General features: G+C 41.5%; 1 protein-coding gene across 2 annotated transcripts; it reads right to left on the bottom strand.

The window, feature by feature from the left end:
- Positions 1 to 2320: 2320 nt before the first annotated feature.
- ID4 (inhibitor of DNA binding 4, HLH protein) lies at positions 2321 to 7021 on the bottom strand. Of its 2 annotated transcripts, XM_036869833.1 has the most exons (3): positions 6120 to 7015; positions 5671 to 5729; positions 2321 to 5098 (listed from the first exon to the last, which is right to left on the bottom strand). In XM_036869833.1, the coding sequence occupies exons 1-2, from the start codon at positions 6558 to 6560 to the stop codon at positions 5685 to 5687; spliced, it is 486 nt and encodes a 161-aa protein (XP_036725728.1). In that variant the 5' UTR covers positions 6561 to 7015; the 3' UTR covers positions 2321 to 5098; positions 5671 to 5684. The 2 variants fall into 2 exon arrangements, with proteins under 2 accessions (XP_036725728.1, XP_036725727.1); XM_036869832.1 differs by lacking the exon at positions 5671 to 5729 and having other exon boundaries at positions 6120 to 7021.
- Between the last annotated feature and the right edge of the window lie 13003 nt (positions 7022 to 20024).

Genomic DNA, 20024 nt, shown 5'->3' with positions numbered 1-20024 from the left:
TTCTATCTTAAGGAGCCTACTTTGTTGTAATTAGGGCCATGGACTCAGGTCCAATATGTACAAAAAGTATTTCTAAGAAGTATTGCTGAAGTAAGGTGTAAAATTTATGTCTACAAGTTTAGGTCTATTTCCCTGGCTTTCTCTGAGGTTTGACATATAAGTACGTACCCCTTTTGTTTTCATTCTTTTTTTTTTCTTCAGATTACTTATGAGATTAAACCAAATTCTAGGATATGATAAACATGAGAATTGATTTACTTTCTCTTTATTTTCTATCTTACTTTATGCTTAAACATAACATGGCTAACTCATAGCTGTCCAAAAAATGAAGGGTGCATCTTTACGAAAATCTCCAGTCTTAGGAATTAAAGTGGAGAGAGAATGGAGGAAGGTTAACAGTTTACTTACTTTTTAGAGCAAAACACCTTTTAAAAAGATATTTTCCTGTATGTTGGTTAACTATTTTTAGGTAAACACACACACAGAGACACACACGCAGCTACAGTCTCTCAATTGACTGCTAAAGCTTATGAAATGTGCAGTAAATATTTAAGAAAATGCTTAAAATATTTAAGAAAATATTTAAACATTTAAGTAAATATTTAAGAAATATTCTAAAATATATGAATTTGCACGAAGGACAACTGCAGGACTGCTGTGCAGTCCTTTAGAAATTAAACTTTGGAGTGAAAGATAAAATTTTAGAATTTGAATTTAATAGGCATGCTAAAAGTGCTGATATGCACTTTATAGCATCACGAATTGAGAAACGGTAATTTAAAGCAAATAATGGTATCCTGTTTCACCAGAAATTTGTATATTTTGCCAATACTTTTGTAATATTTTAGAAAATCTCTTTCTAAAGTATGAGATTTCTTATTGAAAAAACATTCAGATACAGTGGATTCATATAGAAAATTTGTCTTCGGTCTCTTTATTTAAAGATTTTAAGTTTAATTCCTCTTTAATCACATTTTAGCCCGTGGCATACACGTAACACATTTTGTTCTTCCCCCAGAAACTGATGTGTTTACTCTTTTATGGACTCAAAGGGGCTTTTCAAATTAACTTCAATTTTTATGGCCCCTTTTTCATATCCCATGTGTGAATTTACTGTGCAGACTTATGAATGATGGAACCACCTTCAGCAGCTGACTGTCGAATTGCTTTGCTTGGGTGAGTATAGAAAACCTTTGGCAATGTGGTTCAGACCCGAGTTTAGCACTTAAGCGAAACTTTTTAGAACTGGCCAGGATATAAATCAATATGAAGGAGGCACCTGAACGCAAAAACACACTTTTAAAAATTCATTAAAAATTTGAAATTATTTTCAATTAAGTTTCTACGACTGCAGTTCGTCTCTCTTGAACAAATTAGTTCCCTTTTTAAGAGTTTTCTTTATCTTTTCAAGTATCTATTGTGTCAGTGCTCAAGGTAGAACTCTAAGTAAAATTACAATTTTAAAACCTTTTGGGCAATGATTCTAATTAATATAATTAATATTTTAGCAAAATGTCATGGGCTGTAATTGAAAGAAATCGTCTGGGTCTGAAGAGTACCTACTGAGGGCAGCCCTACTAAGATTAATTCTGAGGTGGGTAAATTAATTTCCTGGACTTGCAAAGCAGCAAAGGGAAGCTTTTCCCTCCGCAGAAACCTGGAGGGGTTGGTCTTTGGCCCTGTTGAGACCCAAGGGCTATCTGGGCTGATTAACATACATATAATTAAAGTGCATCAGCTAGAAAGGCAGAGCCAGTTTTATTTGGCTCTGAACTACTGTGCAATAATTTTTCTGTCTACATTATTTACCGTGTGTGTGTGTGTGTGTGTGTGTGTGGCAGAGGGGAGTCTAGTTTCCCTGAATATCATTCCGCTGCCTTCTTGGGATTCGTGCTTCCTCTCCTAGCAGACACCTAAGAGTAGACAAGATTTCCCTAGCATTCAAACTAGATTTTCTTTCCGTTCATATCACCATTTTCAAGACACATTTTTCACCACCTGGTAGGAAACACTGTAAATAATTGAGGTGATCCATCAAGAGACCCATTCTTGATAATGAAAAATTGCATAACTCAGTAGAAGTCAATTAAAAACCACGAACTTCAGAACCCTTTGCTCAGTGAAGATTTATTATAGAGGCATTTAATACAATAGATTATGGGGTCAAAATTTTTTAAAGTTCTAAAAAGTCAGTTAAATCTTGACAATAAACTTAAGATTTATACAATATCAAAGTATATTAGTTCTTCAAAATGAAAAGTTTTTTCTTTTCCCTCCTTTAACATAAAACGTCTGAGGTGTTCAGGATTTTAAAACCACACGAGAAACAACATCCCACAGCGAGATTTTTTTTTTTTTTTTTCTTTGTAGGTTTTAAATGATTCTTACTCTTTGGTTGTGCCTATACAATGAAAAGTAGACAAATTAAATGAGGTAAGTCAGGATATTTTTCTCTGTTAAACCAAATATCTGAATAATTAGAACTACCTACATACATGACTCAAAATGTTTTTGTTACCTGGTTACTTGGTTAGGACACAGCCAAAATTTAACAGAACGAACTATCTTATACAACTGCATATAATTAAAAAAAAATAAACAGTGACTTTGTTTCTTTAGAGACATCCAATGCTGTGTGAGTGGCCAAGGGGAAAATGCCAAGTCTCTCAAATGTAACATGCATAATACTTTTCTTGCCTTTTAGTGGTTTTCCATGGCCCACATATGAAATTAAGGAGCAACACCTATCTTCAAAAATCAGAAATATTTATTTTGAGGTACCTAGTCTCCCAGCATAAGTTTAAACTGTGCTTAGATTTAGGTGGGATATGGTACTCAGGCCTGACAGATGCCTAACTCCAGCCAACAGAGCACATGTGACTTGCTTCCTACTGAAATTAAACTGCCAAATAAAAAGGAGGGATTGTCCCCTTTCTTAATAACAACGAATGCAATCGTTAGAATTTTTCAGGTTTGGAATTCCAGCACTGCTCTTGTGTTTTCCTCTTGATGTGTGACAAGAATGAATAATATCAAAAATAAAAATAAACCTCATTTAAACAAGCAGTTCTCTGACTTCATAAGCCTCAACATCAAATACATCAAATTCTAAAACTACCTAAGACCCGTGAAGTGTCAAAGCTGAGGGGATGACACACTGGAGACAGGGGACAGACTTTTTAAATCTTTCAATTTTTTTGAACCTACTAGCATTAACTTTGTTCATTTCTGTTGAGATATTGCCACTTCAACTGACTACGAGAAGCCGTATTTCATATTCATATAAATATTTGACTTTGACCTCATAAAAAGTCCCTTGGGTCTATAATACTTTTATTCTTGTATAATCTAAAACAAATCCTTTCCTTTTAAAAATCAAACAGACCACGTTACACACACAGTTGACTATTTACAAAGCACCCAATTAAATCCTACTTAATTCTCTCACTCTAAAAATTCCATCTAACTGGTGGGTACTGATCACATTAAATGCATAATGCTCACAAGCCCTGAAAGTCCTATCTAACCTAGAAAACACTACCTTCCTTAAAGAGAAAATAAAGTCTTAAAAATAAGTGTAAGGTTTTGAAGAAATGAGACCAGAAATCACAGTACAAGACAGATAAATCTACTTTAATATTCACATGTAAAAGTTGCACATCACAAGAGATTGGACAGTAGTTTAGCGGTTAACTAACATAGCTATAGTGAAAATCATTTTTATAAAAAAATAATCTAGATGCGGTCGGTCATCAGAATTTTTGGTCTACTTAAAGTTAATGTTTGAAGATCGACTTTTACCCCTGCTTGAAGGATTTGCCATTATGCCTTTCAAATTTTTTTCTCCCACTGTTGCCTATTAATATTCTTTGGAGGAAGGAAAGCAGAAAGTGTTCATTTCCAAGAGTTTGTCCTTTGGTAGCAAGCAGAGAACATTTTCCATTTCTATGATTTAAATAGTCTGTACAGACATGAAACTTAGTGACATTAAGTTTTAGTGTAAAACGAAGAATGATAAGCATTTTTTCACTTTGATTAAAACAGATTTCCTAAACTCGTAAGGATCCAAGCATTTCTCCATCCTGTAAGCAAAATCATTCAGAATCCATTTTGACCTCAGTTAAAAAACAAAAAACACACTTACTCTTTATATATTACACTATCAAACCCTGTACTTAAAAACTGATAAAGCATATTATCAACATGTATGCTTCAAATACAAAGATTTCAATCTAGGTTAAAGAAAACACATTTGAATGGACTCAGAACAAGTTTATTTTGTGATTAAACATCTCATGCAGTCATGCAGGACCACTAGCTATAACTGTTACTTCCGAGTCTACAGGACACTGGGCAAAACAAAAACAAATTAAAAGCCAGGCCAAACAGAAAAGACATTCAAGATACCAAGAGCTCTTCAACTGAGCTGGAAAATAATTTTCCAAAAGAAATATTCCCATAGATTAAAAAAAAACACACACATAATATTTACAAAAAAATATTTAATTAAAAATATCTTATAATTACAGTAGTCTATTAAAGCATATACTTTCTCACACTTATAGAACATCTCTATATATACATGGTATGAAATGTCACTCAGTTAACTATACAATATGTAACATTCCTGCAGGGAATAGAAAGTTCCCTGCCCCCTTATAATCATCTATTTTAAACAATAGATGTAAAAAAAAATATCTACAATGCTCTGGTATATTAGTAAAGCTTCAAAACAAAAATTGAGCTCCTTGGTCACAAAGTAGGTTTCTAAAAGTCGGATTTGCTCTTTATCTTTTATCAGTCCTGTCACACTTAAGCTTAAAAAGTTTAACTGCACCTCCAAAAAACACAGAAATGTACAATTTACAGCGGTTATAAACGAAACAAAACAGAATACGTATGTAGAATGTTTATGAACGTGCAAAAAAAAAAAGGATGAAAGTTTTATTTTTCTTCCCTCTCTCTCTTGGAATGACGAGTGAAACGTTTCTAGGATTTGCTGATGTTTTTTTCCTTTCCTCCGGTGGCTTTTTCTCTAACTTCTGCTCTTCCCCCTCCCTTTCTTGCGCTCCTGGCTCGGGCTCAGGCGGCCGCACACCTGTGGAAGAGGAATGAATAGAGGGGGTGTGTGAACCTTCCCGCTGCAGACTAACTGGCGCCACCGACCAAACTCAAGACATGCTTGATCAACAACCCAAAACAAACCACCGGGTCAGACTACACTCGCAGTTCGCCGCCCGGCCAGGCGCCGAGCAGGCAGCTGCGGGCCCCCGGGAAGCCCGTAGAGGGGATCCACTCCCGGGCCCTGCCTGCGTCCTCTTTCGTGGGTGTCAGAGTGCGCGGCGGGGCCATTGGGCACCACGCCCACGAGGGTACCCTCCCTCGGCGGGGAGAGGACAGTCAGAGCCCGCCGGTCGCTGGGGGCGGCACGGGGGGTGGCGGGAGCGTGAGCTGATCCGTCTCCACTTAGAGTGAATCCCCAGTTGCTGAAGCTAAGTACGGCTTCACTTACTAACCGGGTGGCAGGGAAAGAGAAGGGGTGTCCACCTCCTTGGGAATTTGCCCTCAGAAATGCTGGAGGCAAAGAACGCCGCTGTGGCTGGCACCGGAAGGCGCCGGGGACTGGCGTCTCTGGCGACCAGCCACACGAGAAGGGAAACGCGCGCTCACCTGGGCAGCTAAGCTCAGCGGCACAGAATGCTGTCGCCCTGCTTGTTCACCGCGCCAGCCTGGAACAGCAACGAACACCAAAGGAAAGGTGAGCAGGCGCGAACAACGCACTCGCCACGGTCTTCCTCGATTCGTTCTCGGAACCCAGGCTGGCCCGCTGACGCCCCCACCCCGGCCTACAGCCCTGGGGACGCCCCTTTCCCCGGGCACAGGCTGGTCCTGACAGGCCACGGTGCGCACAATCCTAGTCCCGCCCCGCGCGTTCACCCGGCCTGCGCTCGCTGCACCCAGCCCGCCGCTGGCGGCCCCCGGCGCCGGAGGAGCGGGAGGGTGCGATTGTCACTCTCGCCCCTGCCCCGAGGAAAAGGGAGCGCCCGCGTCACACCACCCCGCCACCGCCCTCCTGGACTCCGACGGGGTCCGCCCCGGGCCGGCAGCCGGCCTCTCACCGGGTCGGTGTTGAGCGCCGTGAGCGGGGTCCGCGGCGGCGCTGCCGGACAGGTCCCGGCCGGGTGGTGCGGCGGCGCCGGCGGCGGCGACTGTCTCAGCAGAGCCGGGTGCGTCTCCAGCGCCAGCTGCAGGTCCAGGATGTAGTCGATAACGTGCTGCAGGATCTCCACTTTGCTCACTTTCTTGTTGGGCGGGATGGTGGGCACCAGTCTCCGCAGGCGGCTGTAGCAGTCGTTCATATCGCACTGCAGGCAGAGCGCCGGCTCGTCGGCCGCCGCCTCGGCCGCCTTGCAGCGCGCTGCCGCCGCCGCGGCCGCCGCGGCCGCCGACCCGCCCAGGCTGTGGCCGTGCTCGGCCAGGCAGCGCAGCGCCAGCTCCCCGCCGCCGCAGCCCGACGGCGCCTTACGGCCCGAGGGGCGCACCGGGCTCACCGCCTTCATCGCGCGCGCCCTGCGCGAGCGGACCCGGTGGGGCGAGCGAGGGAGGCAGGCAAGCTCCAGGCCCCCGCCCGCGACCGGCTCCGCTCCCCTTGCCTTCGCGCCCCGCGCGCTTGGTCCGCGCTCGGGGCACCGCGAAGCTCCCGGCGATTCCGCGCCCAACAATTGACGGGAGGGTCGCTCCGGGTTTTGCAAGGGGATTTCTGCTCAATGGGCGACACTCGGCCGAGACCAAAAGGCAAGAAAAATCAAAAGCACCGGAAGGAAAGCAGCCCACCGGGTTCTCTAGTCACTCCCTTCGGACCTCCAACCCGACCCCCGCCGCTGCGCTCCCCCGAGCCCGAGGTTTCCCCGCTCCGGGCACCGACTCACAACCGCGCCTCCGCTACGCTCTCGCACGGCCCGCCGCGCAGCTGTATTTATAAGCCGCGCGCCCCGGGGGCGGGGCCAGCGCGTTGGCCGTGTCGCCGGGCGAGGGAGCAGAGCCGGGCTGGGCTCGCGAGCGGGTGCGCGGAGGGAGGCGACGGGGGCTGGGGCTCCGGGAGATGCTGGGGGGCGGGAGCTGGGCAACCCGAGTGGAGGGGTGGGCGGGGTTCGGGAGTGGCCAGCCAATCAGGCGGACGGTGCCACCTCAGGGAATGGCGCTCGGGCCAATGGGAAGGGCAGTCCATTCCGTCAACGCCGTGGGTGGGGGCTCTGAGAAAAGAGGGCTGGGTGGGAGTCGAACCAGGCTGGTGTGTGCCTTAGGGAGGGGAAAAGAGAGGGAGAAGTTCCTGCGAAGAACTGCGGGAATGTGCGGCTGGAATTCACTCTCCCCCCGGCTTAGGCGGCTGAGGGAGCGCTGGGCCCTGCTCGAGGCTCTCCTGTCACTCCGGACAGCGCGGCACCCAGGGACCCTCCGCCACCCGTCACTCCATCCCTGGGATTCCAGCGCCTTAAGAAGGACGCTGTTCAAGAAGGCACGTTCGTTCTTCTATTTTCCCCCTCCATTTCTTTATTCGCCTTTTCACAATTGCCGAAACCATAATGATGGAATGGAATGCGGAGGCTTTCTGTTCCTGTTTTTAAAACGTTAAAGCTTAGGGGGGGAAAAAAAAAAGAGAAAAAGAAGGCCAAATGCAGATTTTTGGTGAAGGGACGTATAAGTAAAACCAAAACGTCGTAGGGTTTTTCTTTTGCCCATCTAGATGCAAAAGTGGGCTCAAGAAATGCAATTGCCTTCAGCATTAAATTAGAGCACGTAAATATTAAAAATGCATGGGCACGGAGTATTTAAAATTTCACCATGACATATAATATTAATCTGTTTTATGTAAAATTCATACCTGTAACTTAATGTAGGCCATTAATGCCCTGCTTCACGTACCCCGCTTTAAATAAGATACTGAGAGTGTCCAGAATCTCCTCCTTTTGCAACGAAGCATTAAAATTCACACTTCCAGTCCCTGGAGTCCTGCTTGGGCCCCACCCTGCAGAAAAGTCTGCTAATTAAAGACGTTTCTGTGTTAGATTTCTAATGGGAAGGCTGTCCTTCAATGGCTCAAAACAAAATTGCACAATGAACTTTGATAGGGCCTTGTGTGTACTCTGCAAGAAAAACTTGAGCCCTTCAGATAAGAAATGAGCATAAAAACTCTCTGTCAGTGGGGACATGAATTTTGTGTGCCTTTACCCTGCAAACCTCCCACCTTTAGACAAGCTAGGAGATGAATTAACTCAAGAATTTTCTTAATTTATGTACATAATATGGATTGATGCCTTCATTTTTATAGATAATTGAAAGAAAGAGATATGGACCTCATTTTTTCTTGTCTACCCTCTGTAAGGAAACCCTCCCTTCCTTCCCAGAACTGAAATACCTGAATCAGGCAGGAATTTTGTTTAACCACGTGGGTACTTTATGACTATTGCATTGCTATTTCCCCAAAGCACATTCCTTTTTCCTGATGAAGTGAGGAGTGACCTTTTAATTCTGGTTTCACAGGTAGATGCAACAACCCTCCTCTCCCCTAATCCTTATGCGTTAAGGCCTCTGATAATTGTTTGAAAGCGAGTGACAGTCTCATTTACTCATGAGCATACCTAGACGGTCTACATACACACTTATCAAGAAACGCAGAATTAGAAAACCCAAAAGAAGGCTCTCTTCTAAATACAGGCATAGTTTTATACAGGCTTAAATTGATATAAATACACACAGAGTGAATATTGTCAATTTAGATAGAAAGCTGGGCAAGGGAGCCCTGCTGGGTGTAAGCTGTTCCCCTGGAGCCAATCACATCAGCATAGGTGATAATAATAAAAGGATATATGTACAGATGTTTTGTTCCATTGATTTTTTTCCCCTCCTTCCTAGAGTTTAAAAACTGCTCCAAAATTTAAAACCTAAGATTATTCTCTGTTTGGCAAAATGTAAGTATGCTAATATGCCCAGGGCACACTCACACTTCAGAACTTTACATGTCCTAGGTTGCTTAAAATTAAAATTTAAGTTTGAAATAGGTGACACAAAGGGACAGTCGTATCCATCTTTCTGGACTTGGTGACACCTCAGAGAGCCATGCCCTGGGTGTGGGCAGTGCCAGATACCAAAGTTTCAAGTTTTTTGGGGGTTACTCTGTGTGTGACTCAGTCCTTCTGACTGTGGGACTCTGGGGGGTAAGTTAAAGGAATGTACTCTGGCCACATGATCAAGAACACCCAGGAAAAATGTGATCTCCAAATCCTGCCAGCAGAGGAGGTAGAATCAGTTATTGTATCCCTCTTTGTGAAGGTGGGAAGGCAGGAAGATATTAAAAAAAAAATCAAAGTTCTACATAAAACGCGATACAGTGGAAAGAAGGTATACATCCTGTGCTTTTTGGCCCAGGAAACGAGAGTCCTAGGAGCTACACAGCGTTATGTTTTTGATTTTTAGACACAGTCACTTATATGACGTCAAAGCTGAAGTCACGAAAGACTCCAGGCACTGATAGTTCAAAACAAGAGGTTACTCAGCACTTGCCAGCTTTTGGAAAAACCTTACAAGCGACATTATTTCTGCCGTGTAGAAAAAGAAATTCAGTTTCCCACGACTCTTCCTTTTACTTCAAACCGCTTCCCTCGCGCTCGTAAAAGTAAGGCAGGCTAGCCAAAAGCCCTTTGCCATGAAAGTGCTAGAGACTCCCAAAATATACCTCAATGGGAAACGGGGGTGAAATATTCATAGGAGAATTGCTAGGGAGTCCTGGTGACCAGAGTCATGTGTATACCCCTCCTCCAGACAAAGGGGTCTGCAGCCCTTTCTGGGGATGCTTTCTAGATGCTAATCAGACCCTCCCTGAACTGCAACACCCAGGCTCTTAGAATTCACAATCGCCCTGTGTTTACATGAAGCAAGGGTATCCAAGCATATTGTGCTATTCAGCCCAAATGCCTTTTTAGGACTTGATACTTCTTTCTCCATGGCCTGCAGTGAAACAGTGGGTGGGCTCAGGCACACAGATAAACATGAGCGTTCCCATGCCTTGGTCCCTCTCTGGATGTAAGTGGTCACCGAACAAGGCACATGCATTCTTTCCGGGCATGAGAAACCACTATGTACTCTGCTGCAGGAATGTCCCTTGCTCCAAAAGAGTAAATTGGGCAATGAGGCAATTCAAACTCAAGGCTGCTTTATCTGGTACTAAGCATTACAGACTTACTCGTGCTACCCTTGGACTGCTGATACCGGTCCCGGAAACGCTGATAACCTCTTGGTTTGCCCGGTCTTGGAAAAGGCTTATAGGAAGAGGACTTTATATACTGAACATAGCTGGGCAGTTGTGACCATCAAAAATGCCAACTTCAGGAGTTTTGAAAGGTGGTCTGTTGAAAGAAGATGTAGGTGATTTTTTTAAAAGCTCTCCTCAGACAGATTAAGGACAGAAAATGAGAAGACAGAGGTGTCATTTGTTTTTACCTTAAGAGACATCAAGAACATGGGCTCAAAATCAGCCTGGGCTCCAGTTTTGGCTCCTTGATTTACTAGTTTTATATCAGTAAGCTGGATTCTTAAATTCTTGTGCCTTTATATATGAAATGAAGGTAAAACTATCTACTTCATAAGGTATTTATAATAAATATGCAAACTTATATAAAGTTTTTAGAACAGTGTCTGGCATATAAGGTGTGCAAAAAATGTTAACATTTATTATTATTTTTGGTAAATAGTTCCTCCCAGTTTGTGGCTTGTCTTTTCATTCACTCAATCTTTTGAGAGCAGAAGTTTTTAATTTTGATGATGTTCAGTTAATCAATTTGTTCTTTTAGGGATCATGCTTTTGGTATTGTATCTATCTAAGAAATCTTTGCATAACCCAAGGTAACAAAGGTTTTCTCCTATGTTTTCTTCTGGAAGTTTTATAATTTTTAGGTAGGGTTGGTTTCACAGTCCTGCAACTTATTCAGTCACACAGGGTCCTGCGCATAGAAGGGCCCCATGCTTGGTTTAATGCTCTGCTATTAGCATTTTGAAATTCTCAGTAATTTCTGAACAAGGGGACCCGCATTTTCATTTTGCATTGGGCCCACGATATGTAGCCAGTGTTGGTTTTATGTTTATGTTTAGGTCTATGATCTATTTTGAGGTTACTTTGGTATGTGGTTCAAGATATGGATTGAAATTAAATTAATACTTTTGCATATGCATATCCAATTGTTCCATTGGATTGCCTTTGCACCTTTGTCAAAAGCTGGTTGTATATATGTATGGGTCTATTTCTGGCCTCTGAATTCTGTTCTGTTGGTCTATTTGTCTATTTTTACACTCTGACCACACTGTCTTGATTACATAGCTTTATAATGTCTTGAAATCAGGTAGTGCTGATTGGCTGATCTTCCAGCTTTGTTCTTTCTCAAAGTTGTTTGGCTAATCTGGAGATGTTGCATTTCCATATGAATGTTAGAATCAGTTTGTGCATTTCTTCAAAAAAGGACTTGTACCCAAAATATATAAAGAACATATACCCAGGATATATAAAGAACTCTCAAAACTCAATAATAAGAAAACAACGCAATTAAAAAGTGGACACAAGACTCGCTCGGACAATCCAGTAAGTAAGATATGTAAATGACGAACGTGCACATGAAAAGATGCTCAGCGTCACTGATCATTTGGGTTGTGCTTCAAAACTACAATGAGATACCACTACACACTTGTCAGAACTGCTAAAATTAAAAAGGCTGACCATACTAAATGCAGGTGAAGATGTGGAACAACTGGAACTCTCTACACTGCTGGTGGGAATGTAAAAGGAGAAAAATCACTTTGGAAAACAGTTTAGCGGTTTCTTAAAAAGTTAAATGTACACATATCATATGACCCATCCATTCCACTGCTAAGCACTTATCCAAGAGAGAGAAAATCGTATATCCAGGGGCCACGAAGGGACATGAGAATGATGGATGTGTTTAATAATCTTGATTGTGGTAATGGTTTCACCGATATATAATATGTTGAAACTTATCAAGTTGTACATCATATCTATATCTATATCTATTGTGTGCCAATTATATCTCCATAGAAGTATTTAAAAGTATTAATTTTAAAAATTAACATGAGGATCTCAGAAGAGTTCCTTCCATGAATACACCAGGGTTTGTTTTCTATCTTCCATAACTGGGCATTTTATAGTCTCTCTCTCTCTCTTTCTTTTAAACTCTGTATCAAATTGCTCTCAAGCAGGCGTCATAGGATTAACTGAATTCTGGTGAGACACCCTCCAAAGCAGGCATTAGACATATACTGCTTCACTGTATCAGCTGTCATGGTTATGCATTAACATATTCAATCACTTGCCAGAAGTAGATTCTAATAAAACCACCTCCACTCCTCCCTGTTTGGTATTGTTCTGATGTGACAGGGATTTGAGGCTCTGAGGAGGACTCAGCCTGATTATTTGAAATACTTTTCCCTTTTGCAAAAACTAAAGCTATGTTCTGGACTCTCATCTCCATGCTTCACCCCGGTTGTGACCTCTTCTGTCTCAATTACCCCAAATTAGCAGCTGCCTTGGGACAAATGCACACTGAGTGGAGAAGATAAGCAGCCTCGTCATTCTGTTTTCAGGATGGCCTAGGATTTTTTTCCTCTTCATCATTTCCTTCCCAAGAAAATAAACAATCTAACAGGATTAAATGCATTCATTTCCAGAGCAGGGAGCAAAAATTCCCAATAGGCACCATATTTTTGCCTTTAAAATCCTATGGCTCAATCTGTAGCCTCAGCTTCTCCATCTGGCAAGAGAAGGGATTTACAGGGATGGAGTGAGGATTAGCTGCCTTGAAAGCCCCAGAGGAAAGGCAGTAAGTAAACAATAGGGGGCAGTATACTTGCACATAATAGATACTCAATGTCCATTAATGTCTGTGCCATTATTGAAAGGGGCTTGTAATAGGTAAAATGGTTATGAAGATGCCAAAGAGACCAAGTTCCTGCTTTAGCTTATCATTATCCTTTAGCAGAGAAATTCAAAACAAAATTTATTTGTTTGTTTGCTTATTTATTTATTACTTAAAAATTCGTGCCAATAAATATTGATATATATTCCTCTGCTTCATTCTTTCTTGGAGCAGGTAATAATGTGAGGCTTTGCCAAGAAATGTTCTGCTCATAGCACAAATCATTGCTGGACTTCACTGATGGAGGGGTTTCCCTTTCTTTTAAAGTGAACACAAAATAATCTCAGAATATAGAAAGAGCACAATTAAATGTGTTTTAACTACTTAGAGGAAAGATACCAAAGAAACAGTAATTTGCTTCACATCTTGAAACTGAATGTTGAATAGGAATCCATCACAGCAAATCTGCCTTCGCTGAGAAAAAACCTCACCATTTTGTTGATATCTAGGTCATGGTTCCTAAGAACAGATACAATGTTCAAGGAACAGTTGCACTGGGGCTTCCATGGTGGCGCAGTGGTTCAGAATCCGCCTGCCAATGCAAGGGACACGGGTTCGAGCCCTGGTCTGGGAAGATCCCACATGCCGCAGAGCATCTAGGCCCGTGAGCCACAATTACTGAGCCTGAGCTCTAGAGCCTGCAAGCCACCACTACTGAGCCCACGTGCCACAACTACTGAAGCCTGTGCGCCTAGAGCCCGTGCTCTGCAACAGGAGAAGCCACTGCAATGAGAAGCCTGCGTGCTGCAACGAAGAGTAGCCCCTGCTTGCCGCAACTAGAGAAAGCCCGCGTGCAGCAATGAAGACCCAACGCAGCCAAAAATAAATATAAAAAAATAAATTTATAAAAAGAAACAGTTGCATTATTTTTACCTTGAAGAGGAATTTTGGAGACATTTTTGTAGAACTCACGCAGTTGTCATTGGTTATTGGATGGCTCACAGTGTCAGCGAACTGTGTACCTGCGGTGGAAAATGAGTGTGTGGAAAGTAGATGAACAGCATGAAAACTCACTTGTATGTAGAATAATTAAACGAGTACATTTTTCTCCTAGTGCAACAAAGCACCAAAGGAATTAAAGACGCTGAATTAAAGGAAAGAGACTGAGTTAACTTTGAACTTTATCAACGTTGGTAATTGTATATAAAAATAGTTCAGTTTGAACAAACCATCCCTTTGGGAGGGATTACAGGTAGAACTATTTTCTCTTGAATCAAATTAAATGATATTATAATCTTAAATGAAATATTTTTTCTTTTTTTTAAATTTAATTTTATTTTTTTATACAGCAGGTTCTTATTAGTCATCAATTTTATACACATCAGTGTATATGTGTCAATTCCAATCTCCCAATTCATCACACCACCACCCCCACCCCCCCGCCGCTTTCCCCCCTTGGTGTCCATATGTTTGTTCTCTACATCCGTGTCTCAATTTCTGCCCTGCAAACCGGTTCATCTGTACCATTTTTCTAGGTTCCACATATATGCGTTAATATACGATATTTGTTTTTCTCTTTCTGACTTACTTCACTCTGTATGACAGTCTCTAGATCCATCCACGTCTCTACAAATGACCCAATTTCGTTCCTTTTTATGGCTGAGTAATATTCCACTGTATATATGTACCACATCTTCTTCATCCATTCGTCTGTCAATGGGCATTTAGGTTGCTTCCATGTCCTGGCTATTGTAAATAGTGCTGCAGTGAACATTGGGGTGCATGTGTCTTTTTGAATTATGGTTTTCTCTGGGTATATGCCCACTAGTGGGATTGCTGGATCATATGGTAATTCTATTTTTAGTTTTTTAAGGAACCTCCATACTGTTCTCCATAGTGGCTGTATCAATTTACATTCCCACCAACAGTGCAAGAGGGTTACCTTTTCTTCACACCCTCTCTAGCATTTGTTGTTTGTAGATTTTCTGATGATGCCCATTCTAACTGGTGTGAGGTGATACCTCATTGTAGTTTTGATTTGCATTTCTCTAATAATTAGTGATGTTGAGCAGCTTTTCATGTGCTTCTTGGCTATCTGTATGTCATCTTGGGAGAAATGTCTATTTAGGTCTTCTGCCCAGTTTTGGACTGGGTTGTTTGTTTTTATAATATTGAGCTGCATGAGCTGTTTATATATTTTGGAGATTAATACTTTGTCCGTTGATTCATTTGCAAATATTTTCTCCCATTCTGAGGGTTGTCTTTTCGTCTTGTTTGTGGTTTCCTTTGCTGTACAAAAGCTTTGAAGTTTCATTAGGTCCTATTTGTTTATTTTTGTTTTTATTTCCATTACTCTAGGAGGTGGATCAAAAAAGATCTTGCTGTGATTTATGTCAAAGAGTGTTCTTCCTATGTTTTCGTCTAAGAGTTTTATAGTGTCCAGTCTTACATTTAGGTCTCGAATCCATTTTGAGTTTATTTCTGTGTATGGTGTTAGGGAGTGTTCTAATTTCATTCTTTTACGTGTAGCTGTCCAGTTTTCCCAGCACCACTTATTGAAGAGACTGTCTTCTCTCCATTGTATATCCTTGCCTCCTTTGTCATAGATTAGTTGACCATAGGTGCGTGGGTTTGTCCCTGGGCTTTCTATCTTGTTCCGTTGATCTATGTTTCTGTTTTTGTGCCAGTAAAATATATTTTTTAAAATTTTATTTATTTATTTATTTATTTATGGCTGAGTTGGGTCTTCGTTTCTGTGCGAGGGCATTCTCTAGTTGTGGCAAGCAGGGCCCACTCTTCATCGCGGTGCGCGGGCCTCTCACTATCGCGGCCTCTCTTATTGCGGAGCACAGGCTCCAGACGCACAGGCTCCAGACGCGCAGGCTCAGTAATTGTGGCTCACGGGCCTAGTTGCTCCGCGGCATGTGGGATCTTCCCAGACCAGGGCTCGAACCCGTGTCCCCTGCATTGGCAGGCAGATTCTCAACCACTGCGCCATCAGGGAAGCCCCATGTGCCAGTAAAATATTATCTTGATTACTGTAGCTTTGTAGTATAGTCTGAAGTCAGGGAGTCTGATTCCTCCAGCTCCGTTTCTTTCCCTCAAGACTGCTTTGGCTATTCGGGGTCTTTTGTGCCTCCATACAAATTTTAAGATTTTTTGTTCTAGTTCTGTAAAAAATGCCATTCGTAATTTCATAGGGATTGCATTGAATCTGTAGATTGCTTTGGGCGGTATAGTCATTTTCACAATATTGATTCTTCCAATACAAGAACATGGTATATCTCTCCATCTGTTGGTATCATCTTTAATTTCTTTCATCAGTGTCTTACAGTTTTCTGCATACAGGTCTTTTGTCTCCCTAGATAGGTTTATTCCTAGGTATTTTATTATTTTTGTTGCAGTGGTAAATGGGAGTGTTCTCTTAATTTCTCTTTCAGATTTTTCATCATTAGTGTATAGGAATGCAGGAGATTTCTGTGCATTTATTTTGTATCCTGCAACTTTACCAAATTCATTGATGAGCTCTAGTAGTTTTCTGGTGGCATCTTTAGGATTCTCTATGTATAGTATCATGTCATCTGCAAACAGTGACAGTTTTACTTCTTCTTTTCCAATTTGTATTCCTTTTATTTCTTTTTCTTCTCTGATTGCCATGGCTAGGACTTCCAAAACTATGTTGAATAATAGTGGTGAGAGTGGACATCCTTGTCTTGTTCCCGATCTTAGAGGAAATGCTTTCAGTTTTTCACCATTGAGAATGATGTTTGCTGTGGGTTTGTCATATATGGCCTTTATTATGTTGAGGTAGGTTCCCTCTATGCCCACTTTCTGGAGAGTTTTTATCATAAATGGGTGTTGAATTTTGTCAAAAGCTTTTTCTGCATCTATTGAGATGATCATATGGTTTTTCTTCTTCAATTTGTTAATATGGTGTATCACATTGATTGATTTGCGTATATTGAAGAATCCTTGCATCCCTGGTATGAGTCCCACTTGATCATGGTGTATGATCCTTTTAATGTGTTGTTGAATTCTGTTTGCTAGTATTTTGTTGAGGATTTTTGCATCTATGTTCATCAGTGATATTGGCCTGTAGTTTTCTTTTTCTGTGAAATCTTTGTCTGGTTTTGGTATCAGGGTGATGGTGGCCTCATAGAATGAGTTTGGGAGTGTTCCTTCCTCTGCTGTTTTTTGGAAGAGTTTGAGAAGGATGGGTGTTAGCTCTTCTCTAAATGTTTGATAGAATTCACCTGTGAAGCCATCTGGTCCTGGACTTTTGTTTGCTGGAAGATTTTTAATCACAGTTTCAATTTCATTACTTGTGATTGGTCTGTTCATATTTTCTATTTCTTCCTGGTTCAGTCTTAGAAGGTTATACCTTTCTAAGAATTTGTCCATTTCTTCCAGGTTGTCCATTTTATTGGCATAGTTGCTTGTAGTAGTCTCTTAGGATGCTTTGTATTCCTGCGGTGTCTGTTGTAACTTCTCCTTTTTCATTTCTGATTTTATTAATATGAGTCCTCTCCCTCTTTTTCTTGATGAGTCTGTCTAATGGTTTAACAATTTTGTTTATCTTCTCAAAGAACCAGCTTTTAGTTTTATTGATCTTTGCTATTGTTTTCTTTGTTTCTATTTCATTTATTTCTACTCTGATCTTTATGATTTCTTTCCTTCTGCTAACTTTGGGTTTTGTTTGTTCTTCTTTCTCTAGTTCCTTTAGGTGTAATGTTAGATTGTTTATTTGAGATTTTTCTTGTTTCTTGATGTAGGCTTGTATTGCTATAAACTTCTCTCTTAGAACCACTTTTGCTGCATCCCATAGGTTTTGGATCATCGTGTTTTCATTGTCATTTGTCTCTAGGTATTTTTTGATTTCCTCTTTGATTTCTTCAGTGATCTCTTGGTTATTTAGTAACGTATTGTTTAGCCTCCATGTGTGTGTCTTTTTTACATTTTTTTCCCTGTAATTCATTTCTAACCTCATAGCATTGTGGTCAGAAAAAGATGCTTGATATGATTTCAATTTTCTTAAATTTACTGTGGCTTGATTTGTGACCCAGGATGTGATCTATCCTGGAGAATGTTCTATGCACACTTGAGAAGAAAGTGTAATCTGCTGTTTTTGGATGGAATGTCCTATAAATATCAGTTAAATCTGTCTGGTCTGTTGTATCATTTAAAGCTTCTGTTTCCTTATTTATTTTCATTTTGAATGACCTGTCCATTGGTGTAAGTGAGGTGTTAAAGTCCCCCACTATTATTGTGTTACTGTCGATTTCCTCTTTTATAGCTGTTAGCAGTTGCCTTATGTATTGAGGTGCTCCTATGTTGGGTGCATATATATTTATAATTGTTATATCTTCTTGGATTGATCCCTTGATCATTATGTAGTGTCCTTCCTTGTCTCTTGTAACTTTCTTTATTTTAAAGTCTATTTTATCTGATATGAGTATTGCTACTCCAGCTTTCTTTTGATTTCCTTTTGCATGGAATATCTTTTTCCATCCCCTCACTTTCAGTCTGTATGTGTTCCTAGGTCTGAAGTGGGTCTCTTGTAGACAGCATATATATGGGTCTTGTTTTTGTATCCATTCAACAAGCCTGTGTCCTTTGGTTGGAGCATTTAATCCATTCACGTTTAAGGTAATTATTGATATGTATGTTCCTATGACCATTTTCTTAATTGTTTTGGGTTTATTTTTGTAGGTCCTTTTCTTCTCTTGTGTTTCCCACTTAGAGAAGTTCCTTTAGCATTTGTTGTAGAGCTGGTTTGGTGGTGCTGAATTCTCTTAGCTTTTGCTTGTCTGTAAAGCTTTTGATTTCTCCATTGAATCTGAATGAGATTCTTGCCGGATAGAGTGGTCTTGGTTGTAGGTTCTTCCCTTTCATCACTTTAAGTATATCATGCCACTCCCTTCTGGCTTGTAAAGTTTCTGCTGAGAAATCAGCTGTTAACCTTATGGGAGTTCCCTTGTATGTTATTTGTTGTTTTTCCCTTGCTGCTTTCAATAATTTTTCTTTGTCTTTAATTTTTGTCAGTTCGATTGCTATGTGTCTTGGCGTGCTTCTCCTTGGGTTTATCCTGTATGGGACTCTCTGCGCTTCCTGGACTTGGGTGGCTATTTCCTTTCCCATGTGAGGGAAGTTTTCGACTATAATGTCTTCAGATATTTTCTTGGGTCCTTTCTCTCTCTCTTCTCCTTCTGGGACCCCTATAATACGAATGTTGTTGCATTTAATGTTGTCCCAGAGGTCTCTTAGGCTGTCTTCATTTCTTTTCATTCTTTTTTCTTTGTTCTGTTCCTCAGCAGTGAATTCCACCATTCTATCTTCCAGGTCACTTATCTGTTCTTCTGCCTCAGTTATTCTGCTATTGATTCCTTCTAGTGTAGTTTTCATTTCAGTTATTGTATTGTTCATCTCTGTTTGTTTGTTCTTTAATTCTTCTAGGTCCTTGTTAAACATTTCTTGCATTTTCTCGATCTTTGCCTCCATTCTTTTTCTGAGGTCCTGGATCATCTTCACTATCATTATTCTGAATTCTTTTTGTGGAAGGTTGCCTATCTCCACTTCATTTAGTTGTTTTTCTGGGGTTTTATCTTGTTCCTTCATGTGGTATATAGCCCTCTGCCTTTTCATCTTGTCTGTCTTTCTGTGAATGTGGTTTTTGTTCCACAGGCTGCAGGATTGTAGTTCTTCTTGCTTCTGCTGTCTGCCCTCTGGTGGATGAGGCTATCTAAGAGGCTTATGCAAGTTTCCTGATGGGAGGGACTGGTGGTGGGTAGAGCTGGGTGTTGCTCTGGTGGGCAGAACTCAGTAAAACTTTAATCCTCTTGACTGTTGATGGGTGGAGCTGGGTTCCCTCCCTGTTGGTTGTTTGGCCTGAGGCAACCCAATACTGGAGCCTACCTGGGCTCTTTGGTGGGGCTAATGGCAGACTCTGGGAGGGCCAGAGGAGTACTTCCCAGAACTTCTGCTGCCAGTGTCCTTGTCCCTATGGTGAGCCACAGCCACCGCCCGCCTCTGCAGGAGACCCTCCAACACTAGCAGGTAGGTCTGGTTCAGTCTCCCCTGGGGTCACTGCTCCTTCCCCTGGGTCCTGAT

Source organism: Balaenoptera musculus, chromosome 11, assembly GCF_009873245.2.
Source record: "Balaenoptera musculus isolate JJ_BM4_2016_0621 chromosome 11, mBalMus1.pri.v3, whole genome shotgun sequence".
Taxonomy (NCBI): Eukaryota; Metazoa; Chordata; class Mammalia; order Artiodactyla; family Balaenopteridae; genus Balaenoptera; species Balaenoptera musculus.
Note: the sequence above shows the minus strand (reverse complement) of the source record. Positions and strands in the feature narration are given on the sequence as shown.

Coding starts and splice junctions, on each gene's coding strand:
- ID4 (XM_036869832.1), bottom strand. CDS start 6,560: ATGAAGGCGGTGAGCCCGGTGCGCCCCTCGGGCCGTAAGGCGCCGTCG. Junction 5,099..6,119: donor CGGCGCTCAACACCGACCCG/GTGAGAGGCCGG, acceptor CCTCTTCCACAG/GTGTGCGGCCGCCTGAGCCC.